This window comes from Chinchilla lanigera, unplaced genomic scaffold (genome assembly GCF_000276665.1).
Source record: "Chinchilla lanigera isolate Chin_1 unplaced genomic scaffold, ChiLan1.0 scaffold00146, whole genome shotgun sequence".
Taxonomy (NCBI): domain Eukaryota; kingdom Metazoa; phylum Chordata; class Mammalia; order Rodentia; family Chinchillidae; genus Chinchilla; species Chinchilla lanigera.
Genome location: NW_004955547.1, coordinates 564,724 through 574,183, shown reverse-complemented (window position 1 = coordinate 574,183; position 9,460 = coordinate 564,724). Strand labels below are relative to the sequence as shown.

Genomic DNA, 9,460 nt, shown 5'->3' with positions numbered 1-9,460 from the left:
GGGAAGGACATGATGGCTTCTTTAGTAATAGCCCTGGCCCTGAGTGGAAACTGCAGGGAAAGCAGCCTTGCTCAGATGAAATGGAATCTACTGTAATGACAAGGATACAACTAGCTGTCAGTGACTGAGGCATGGTGCTAAACATGTGGCATTCTTCCAGCAGCCTCTTGACTCTCCCCATTTTCCAGATAAAGAGGCCCAGGATCCTCAAGTAACTTGCTCAAGGCACACATCTCTTACCCGCCTGAGCCCATGCATTTAAGCTCCATTAACCTCTACTGTATGCTTCTGTGATCTTTTAATCTTAATGGCACAGAATCCTTTCCATCAAAATAATTTTTTGTTTGTTTGTTTTTTGTTTTAGACAGGCTTTCCCTATGCATTTCAGGCTGGCCTTGAACTCAAACTGATCCTCCTGCCTCAGCCTCCCAAGTGCTGGGATTACAGGCATGTGCCACCCCACCCCCAGGAGAAAATGATTTTCTTCAGAAAGCAAGTCTCTGGATCACTGTGCTGCTCCTCCTTTTCCCTCAGCCCCAGGGGAGCAAACTTGTCCCAGAGCATAGCCTCTTTCTGGGCTTTTCCCCGCTGCACATTTGGTCCCAGGTTAGGGCTGACCTCTTTACACCTGGAGGGGCCAGGTTAAAGACCAGCAGAAGGAGGTAGGCAGCTTGAGGGCCTCTGCCGGCCAATTGGAAGTGACTGGCTGGGTTCTGAGCTCACATCATCTGCTCCTGCTAAGACAATCATCAACATGAAAGGCTAATTGTATTAATCACCAAGGCACCCATCCCAAGTCCCCCTCCCTTTGGGGAGAATTATGAATTGCGATTGCAGATGGCTCCACTGATTGAAGGCAGTGCTCAGCAGGGAGAAGGGCCAGATCAGATTACACACCATTAATTAAAAACTTCCCCTGACAAAGGGGAGGATGAGAATGCACACCACCGGGCTGCCTGGTTGGGGCTCTGTCCTCCCGGGTGGGGGTGGGGCGCTCCCCGCCAGGCCCAGGGGCTGTGGCAGTGAACCTGCTTCCCCAGCCGGAACTGCTGAGATTCTGCTCGCAAGGGCCAGACTGTCCATCATCCAAACAGATGGCCCGCTGTCCTATTAAAGGGCTCCAGAGGAGAAGCTAACCTTTGGTCACTTACTTCAGCGGCTAACCTTCGATGCTCTTCAGCCTCTAACCCAATTCCGCACTCAGGAAGCTGAGCTCTAGCTCTGGTCTATCCTGACCCTGGAGAACCATCCATGAAAACAGCCCCCACCTGTCACTTCAGGAAACACCTTCGGCCTGTGAGTTCTGGGACAGAGGTCACAAAAGGCTGCTCCGGAGCGGTGGGTGGAGACACACATGTCTGGCCAGGGCCCTCTTTCCACTCCTGCCTGCAAGCAGAGGCTTCTCAGCTGCTGTCATTTTGGCTCATTTGGAGCTGTAACTCTTGAATTTTCCTCCTCTTGATCAATTACTGCCTCTCGTCCCTCCCCAGATGCCCAGCCTCAGTCATTCATTCATCAAACTTTTATTGAGCACTCAGTGTGTGCTTGGCTCTGGGGACGCAGAGGTAATTTGTCAAGGAGCTCAGGAGCCCACTGCAGGAACTCACCACCCCTCCAGCCCTGTCTCCGTCCTCTGCTGCAGCTCCTGAAAGCCCCCTTAGAGCCCTGTTTTGGAAAATTCTTAGCTAGGAGCTGGGGAGAGTTTAGGGGTCTGTATGACTGTGCTGGGTGTCCTCCAGCAAGTCACTCACATCCTCTGTCCACACACACACACACACACACACACGCATGCACACACACGTGCACACAACTGTCCCTGCACACAAAAGGGCACAGGAAGCCCTGGGCTCTTGAGAGATCACAAAGATGGCTGATTGGGACCCAGCGTGGAGAGATGTGAGAAGCGCCTGACACCGACTACAGTAGAGAATGTTCAGTGACTGCTGAGGCCACCGGCACCAGGGACTCAGCCACTGCCCTGGTCACAGGCTGAGCCCATTATCCGATCCTTGGAAACCTTGGGCACCCACCCTCCAGCCCCTTGGGAGACGTCATGGAGAAGGACCTATCTTTTTTATGGATTTGGCTGCTGTTTCTCAGGGTACCATGGTGATGGGCACCATAGAGATGAGAGGAACTGACTTTTATTGGCTTGTCTCTTCCTTCCAGGTCCCACCCCCACCCCCACTCCCAGCAGACCCAAGAGAGAAGGAGGCAGGGCCCCTGTTAAAGTAAACATAACTAAAGACAGCAAATCTGGTTTTTCTCCCTCGATCTCCCTTCTCCCCTCCTCCCTCCCATTACCAACAGCAACTGTATTCAAACCCAGTAATTACAGTAACAGCAACAATAATCATCATTTATTGGGGGTTGTTTTTCTAGCATTTTAAGTCCCCAAAGCATTTTTTTGTTTTGTTTTGTTTTTCCGGTACTGGGAATCAAACTCATGACCTTGCACTTGCCAGGCAGGTGCTGTGCCGCTGAGCTAAATCCCCAGCCTCCTGAAAAGCATTTTCTAATCTCTTGTTTGCAGCAGTCCCGGAGGGAAGATTGTGCCCATTTTACAGCTGGGAAGCTGAGATCCAGATAGGACTCCAAATCATGGACAGAGTGATTACAGCAGCCTTTAAATTTTAATAAACCAGTTCAGACTCCTTAGTCCTTCAGAGGCTCTGAACCTTGAACTCGGTTTCCTGGGTCCTTCCCATGCTCCCCTTGCCCCTAGGTCTCGTTCCCCAGCTTCTCTAGGAAGCCCGTGATGCTGAGGAGGAGGCTGGAGAGGCTTCTGGCCCAGGCCAGGAGCTGAGAGCAGGGAGGGACTCCTGGGGTTGCTCCTGTTGTGGAGGGCCCGCCCTAAGACAAAGCTCCTTTCCTGTATCCTGCCCCTTTGCCAGCGGGGGAAAGTTCCCCTCTCTGAGCTCTTCTCAAGGGTGGGCACCCTGAGAGTGTTGAGGGGAGCGAGGGATGAGCAGCTCCATCCTTAGGCAGCCCCCAGGCTGATGGAACCACAGCCCTCAGGCCGCCCCCAGGGCAGAGAATCCCTCGGAGGAGTTCAGGGCCTATCCCCGATTCTTCTGGGAAGCGGGTCCCCCCTCTAAGGGCTCCCTAAGTTCCCCTGGTTAGAGTCCTAGAAAAATGGTTGCTGGGGCTTTAACTCCCTCTTCCCAAGACAAGGATCTGGAGGACCAGGACTCCCACTGGGTCTAGCCGGCGGGAGAAGGGGAGCGCATCATAAGGGCCCGGGTCCCCTCTGTGCTGTCCCCTTAGAAGACAAGAAAAGTCTAGGAAGAAGGAAACCAGACAGACTTGCTGTAAGATTTATTTTACCTATAATTGTAGAAGACAGGCACATGTGGTATGCCTATAACCCCACTACTCAGAAGGCTGAGGCAGAAGGGTGGTGAGCTTGAGGCCAGCCTGTACAACTTGGCAGTACTTTATCTCAGAATAAAAAAAGAAGTTAGATGTAGCTCAGTGGTGATGTACTTGCCTAGTGTGAGGCTCTAGATTCCATCCCCATTATCATTTTTAAAAAGAGGAAAGAAATGTAATGCCAGGGATAGGGACTGGCGCCCTCCCAACCCAGCCCACACTGTTAGAACAAGAAACCGAGCCTCCCGGTCCCCTCTCCCAGGCCCCTCACCGGAAAAGCCAGGAGTCCAGTCCTGCAGGCCGATGCCCACCCTCAGGGCTCCTGCCTGCACGGGCTATGCCGGCTCACACACTCACTTCTGTATCCCCCGAACTGGACTGGGAGTCTTTCTTCTCAGGCTCCACCTCCACCTCTGTGACTTTCTCCACCTCAGTGGTGCCCATGAGGATGGCCAGTCGCTGGGCCAGAGTCTTGGTGTCAGGGAACAGGATAAAGTTGTAGATCAGCGAAGCCAGGACAGCCCCTGTCAGGGGGCCTACCCAGAAGATCTGAGGAGACAGGAGGAGGCACCCAGCCATGGGGTGTCAGAATCGTAGAATGGCTTCGCGACCCTTGCCTACTTCCCTAGTGCTGACTTAGTTCCCAGGAACTTGAAAACTGCCTCCCAGATGGGAAGCTGAGAACCCCCTCCTGAGCCTCAAGATGAAGGGGCCTTGCCTTCGGTGCCACCAGGCCCCGGCCTGCAGCCCCGCAGGGCTCTCCTCACCATCTCCTGCCTTCTCTCTCACTTCCCACATTTGAGCCAAGCTCTGGCTCTTGCTGTTTCTGTCTCTGGTATGTGTGTCTATTTCTGTGTGTCTTTTTCCTTATTCAAGTTTGAAAATTGGTCCAGCTGGAGAAAGTGAAGAAAGAAACAGCCAGAACAGAACGCTTGGGCCGAGGCTGCAGCTTCTGCCCTGGCCCATTTCTCCCCAGTTCACTGGGTACCGTGGGATACTGGAGACGGAAAGAAAAGAAGTACAAGGCAGGATGCGCACGGGCCGTCTCAGTGTGAGGAAACCTCCGCTCCCGGGTCTCACGGCCTGCGCTGGGGCTTGTCTTCCCAAGATCTGTGGCCCCACGCTGGTGAACCCACTGGGTCTGGTGCCTCTGCCCAGGCCTCTCCCTTCCCCATGGCAGCCCACAGAGGGTCTCACCCAGTGCACTGTGAACTTGCCAATGATGACTGCAGGACCGAAGGAGCGGGCTGGATTCATGGAGCAGCCAGTGAAGTAGATCTGGGGAGCGAGCGCAGCGTCAGGGTGTGAAGCTTGAGCCAGGTGGGGGGGCGCAGCCCCTTCCTCTGGCTCACAGCCCTCGCTCCAGCCCACTTTACTGCCTAATATCTTGGGCCTGGAGTATGGGGCACTATCCCAAGGCCTGAGGAGCTCAGGAAAGACATCTGGTTGTTAGGGCCCCAAGAGTTCCCCAGGGAGGGCCCCAGTGTGCGCATGTGCCTGGTGTCCCCTTTGCCTCTTACCCCAATGAGGTGGCCCAGCGCCACGGAGGTCCCAATCATGGCGGCCGGGGAACCCAGTGTATGACGGCTGTCCGTGGAGGCAAAGACACAGAGCACCAGCTGCAGGGTCAGAACCAGCTCCACTGCCACTGCCTGGCCAGTCGAGGTGCTGTTCTGGACCTTGGCAGAGGGGGTTATGCGGGAGTGGACACGGGCTCTGCTGACGGTAGTGAACCCTGGGTTCCTATCACCCCAGGATTCTTGCTCCCCCCAAGAGTGCTCGGCTCCTCTCCGGCCCACTGGCTGACTGGGCTAGTGATTCAGGAGTGGACGCGGGAGCTCAGCCCTGGGAGGAGAGGAAAGGGTCAAGGTCCTGGGGATGTGGGTTTGAGGGAAGAATTCATGGAAAATGGCCAGCAGGAGTGGAAGCAAGAGATGTGGAGAAAGCAGCGGAGCAAAGATGAAGGGGGAGATGGAGAGGGGGAGTGAGCGGGCCTGGGGCACTTGGGAAGGGTGGGACCTGGGGCAATAGAGGAGCAGAGGACATGGGGTGCAGCTTGAGGAGGACCAGATGCCTGCAGGAGCCCCTTCCTCCCCCGCAGTTCCGCCTGTTCCTGGCTAACCCTGCCCTTAGACGCCCGGTCCTTCTCCCTCCGTGTGTTCCTCACACGCTCCTCTCCGCCCTGCCTAGGAAAAGCAGCCTGACTGCTCCGGGCCCAGCTGGGAGCAGGTGTGGAGCTCATGGCTGAACGGTCCTCTCCTGCGTCCCGCTCCTCAGGTCTCGCCCTCCACCCTTGCCCCTGATTGGACTCCTCCTCCTGGTCCCCACAGGTGCCCAAGCACAGGCCAGACGCCCCTCCTTGCACCTACCACGTTGATCCCGAGGGTCCCTCGGACGTCTCCTGGGGTGACCCCGTAGAGCAGAGCAGCCCCCACAGTGGCCCCTGCCAGCTGGGCAGCTATGTAGGCCACGGCCCGGGGCAGGGAGATGTGGGAGGCTACGAGGAAGGCCAGCGTCACCGCGGGGTTGGCGTGGGCCCCGCTGGTCTTCCAGGTGACCTGCACCGCCGTGGCCGTGGCCAGGTTGAAGGTGATGGCGACCTGCAGCACAGAGGGAAGTGCCGAGGGCCAGCGCAGGACGGAGCCCACGCCGAAGAACACGTACAGCCCCGTGGCCAGGAACTCAGCAAACAGTGCCTTGCTGACTGCCGTCCAAACCCGGCACAGCAGCGTGTTGGCCCCGCTCCACGGCCCCGGCTCCATGTCCTCGTGCCTGGTGCCTTGGCTGTCCCCTTCTTTCCTTGAGCGGCCTCCGCCTGTCCGCCCTGGTCTCTTGTCTCTGCCTAACTCTGGCCTCCAAGAGTGGAGGCCTCACCAACCCCACCTGCAGCTCTTCTACTGCGCTGCTGCCGAGGAAGGAGCTGGCCACACTGGACGACACTCGCCTGCTGGTGGGTTATGCACGTGGGGGTGGGCAGAGGGCACCCTGGGAGGGCTGGTGCTCACGTGCCTGCTTCCCCCTGAGCTCACCTGATGTGGAGGGCAGATAAGGCAGCGTCCTTGAGAGCTGAGCTAGAACCTCCCAGGAGGTTTTCCATGCCACAACCAAGACTGACTGAGCGGCCTGACTCCTGCAGCTCACAGCGGTTTCGCCCGAGGGCTGCTGGCACAGGGCAGACAGGACAAGATCCCTCAGACTCACGAGCCCAAGGCCTGCTTCGAGGGCTCCAGCTCTCCTGACCCGTCTCCAAGCTCTGCCTCCAAATAGGCCGAGCCTGTCCTGTACCCCATAAACTATGAAATTAAGCCCCCCGCTTGCATTTCCACCTAAAACTGTGAATGTCAGCTTTACGAAGGCCGCGATCGTGGGAGGGGGCGGAGGGGCCGGTGGAGCTGCTCACCCTGTGCCGGACGCTATACCTGGCACCAGGTACCGCTACTGTCCTCCTCAGGAACTCCCGCCAGCCCTTCTCCCCCTCTTCCTTCCCTTGCACCCCCTCTCGACCCCTCCCTCTGCTCACTTCCCTCTCAGCGCCCTCCAAATTCCTATTTGCTAAGTCGGGTAGCCTAACCATTTCTGTGGCTATGCTGGCCCTAACCCTTCCAGCATTACATCAAGGCATTTTGTCAAAGACCATGCCTTCCTAGGTGTGGTGGTGCACACCTGTGATCCCAGCTACTGGGGAGGCTGAGGCAGGAGGATCACAAGTTCAAGGCCAGCCTGGGCAATTTAATGAGACCATGTCTGAAAAAAAAAAGGGCTGTGATATAGTTGAGGGACAGAGCACTTAGCTAGCACGCATGGGTTCCATCCTTAATAATGAAAAAAAAAGTTTTCTTTCACGGAAAACCTGTGCAGAGCTGTTGAAATAATATCCACACCTGGGTGCCTTGACCTTGTCCCCGGTATTATCTACCTGCCATAGATGTCTGCTGGTTGTCCTCAGGTCCTCAAATACAATTTGTCTCAAAATGAGATCTTCGCCTCCCCCCGCTTCCTGCTTAGTGTGTAGCCCCTGGTGGTACCCAGGAGGCCCTTGACCCTGCCCCTCCCCTCATCCAGTGAAAGCACCATCCCTGCTGATTTCAGACCCTGCATGCGTCCCCGAGGTGCCCTCTTTTCGCCGCCCTGTAGCCTTAGTCAGTCTCTGCTCACCCTCTCCGCTCTAATCAATTCTCCACGCTGCAGCCCGAGTGATCTTTCCAAAATGCAAATCTGATCCTGCCGCTCCCCGCAGAGCCCCCCACCCCTCTGGAAGCCCTGCGCCTGGCTCACAAGCGCCGTGGGATCTGCTTCTCCGCCCCCTCCCGCCGCTCCTTTGCCTCTGGCCTGGCTGCTGGAGGAGGCCCTCACTCAGCTCGACGGCTCCCACCCGTCCCCAGGCTCAAGGGCTCCTCTCCCGGGGCAGGGCGCCTCTGCACAGTTTCCCACAGTCACCCGGGGGTCTCCGCAACAAGGCAGTGAACGCTCAGGGGGCAGGAGCCAGGTTTTGTTCACCTCTGCCCGCACTGTCTGGCATAGAAAGACCATAGCAGGTGCTCAAAAAAAATAACTATTGAATAAGCGAATGAAAGAAAGTCTGACCTCCTGGAGGCAGACGACTGTCATAGTGCCGCGCCTACAGCCTGGGACCTGTCCTGCCCTGCGACCAAGCCCTCCCACAGCCCCGAGGGGAGCATCCTCTCTACACCAGAGGCTCTGCCATCTGCCACCCCGCCTCATGCCAGGAGAATCCCTCGCCCACCCCCTGTTCTTCCAGCCATCTTGGCTTCATGCTTCTCTCTCCAGAGCAGCCCTTGGCTTCTCAGCCTCTGCACGCTCTGGCCAGTGCCCGTTCTAGCTGCGCTCCGCACCCTGCCCCAGCTGCAGGCCGTTGTCATCCTCCTCCACACGGCTCGGCCCATCTGCGCTGTCTGCCCGGAGCGCCCAGCCAGCCTGGCCAAGTGCGGCCACAGCCCGCGGTCTCTGGCCTCTGCCCAGCGATCTTCCCGCCGTCCCCAGTCACCTCTGTCCTCCACTCTTCTTCAGACCTCTCCCGTCCTCCTGAAACACCCTGCTCCCTGGCTCTCAGGTAGCAGAGTGCAACCCAGAAAGCCCCTGGCAGGAGGCAGGCCTCGCCCGGGCCCTCTCAGCCCTCTCTGTCCGGCCTGCCGGGTGCTTGTACTGCTCCCCCTTCCACTCCGCCTAAGCAGTCTGCTCTTGACTCTTCTCCCTCCTGATGTGACAGTCGTGTGTCGGTGGCCTCCACCCCCACAGACCGGACCTGGCCTCTGAGCCCCAGCCTCTTTCCTGGACTCCAGGCCTTGCAGACCGGGACCCTCAGGCTGCCCTCCTTGTCCTCCCCTGGTTCGGGTGAGCAGGGTCCTGCTTGCTGGGCGGGTCTGGGGCAAAGCAGCACCTGCAGTCCCCGTCTCGGCAGTGGGTGCAGGGGCGGCCCTCTCCCGGGTACGCCTGGCACAGAGCCTCCTTCGGGCCCTACCTGGCCTGGGACAAAGTTCTTCACCCCCCGAGGGCAGGAGGCCACTGACCAGGGCTTGCTCCAGCTCTGGCTTGGCCTACTCCAGCCGGCACCTCGCCGGCCCCAGCCAGTTCTGGGCCCTGGAGCCCGGCTTCGAGCTCACCCGTGCTCGGAGGCCTTTGCAGGGCCCACACCTGGCTGCCTGGGGCTGCCTGGCAGCCTGACATCGGCCGGCCCGCTCGGCTTGGGCACCGTGGGGCAAGAGGGAAGGAGCAAGGAGGAAGGGACCGGAGAGGCGGTGAGGAGATGCAACAGGCCAGGGAGGGAAGGAGCTCAAGACGCTTCCGATCCGTGTAAAACGGGGCAGGCTTCGCAGTCCGACGTCCTCACCCGCGGCCAGCAGGAGGGGAGCTGAGCCGCGGAGAGCAGAGGAAGCAATGTCAGCGGCCTCCGACCCCGTCCGTTCACCCGGTCAGCTGGGCTCACCTTCCCGTCTCCTTCCCTCGCTCCACCATGGCGCCTTCCACGGAGCAGTGCCCGGCAGGGGAGGCGCGGGGCGGGAGCGGGGCGGGCGCCTCCTACCGGAGGACCTGGGCCCTTGCCGCGTAGTGTGCGGGTGCGGCAGGGGCG

The 9,460-nt window shown here is 58.5% G+C and overlaps 2 protein-coding genes across 2 annotated transcripts in view; both read right to left on the bottom strand.

Moving 5' to 3' along the window:
* Window positions 1-3,303: 3,303 nt before the first annotated feature.
* Window positions 3,304-7,032, bottom strand: Aqp6 (aquaporin 6, kidney specific). The gene is made up of 4 exons (XM_005411858.2): window positions 5,742-7,032; window positions 4,893-5,051; window positions 4,570-4,650; window positions 3,304-3,921 (listed from the first exon to the last, which is right to left on the bottom strand). Exons 1-4 carry the CDS (start codon window positions 6,132-6,134, stop codon window positions 3,718-3,720), a joined length of 837 nt encoding a protein of 278 aa, XP_005411915.1. The 5' UTR covers window positions 6,135-7,032; the 3' UTR covers window positions 3,304-3,717.
* LOC106147362 (translation initiation factor IF-2-like) overlaps window positions 6,255-9,460 on the bottom strand; it is a gene marked incomplete in the record, with an annotated part of 3,843 nt that continues 637 nt past the window's right edge. The window contains 2 exon segments of the mRNA XM_013508442.1: window positions 6,255-6,401; window positions 9,317-9,460. Of these exon segments, the coding sequence (XP_013363896.1) occupies window positions 6,267-6,401; window positions 9,317-9,460 (279 nt within the window).

What these genes read in the sequence shown, in the direction of transcription:
- Aqp6 (XM_005411858.2), bottom strand. Translation starts at nt 6,134, where the DNA reads ATGGAGCCGGGGCCGTGGAGCGGGGCCAACACGCTGCTGTGCCGGGTT. An exon ending in CGCTGGGCCACCTCATTGGG is followed by an intron (nt 4,651 to 4,892) that starts GTAAGAGGCAAA and finishes CTCGCTCCCCAG; the next exon opens with ATCTACTTCACTGGCTGCTC. An exon ending in GCAAGTTCACAGTGCACTGG is followed by an intron (nt 3,922 to 4,569) that starts GTGAGACCCTCT and finishes CTGTCTCCTCAG; the next exon opens with ATCTTCTGGGTAGGCCCCCT.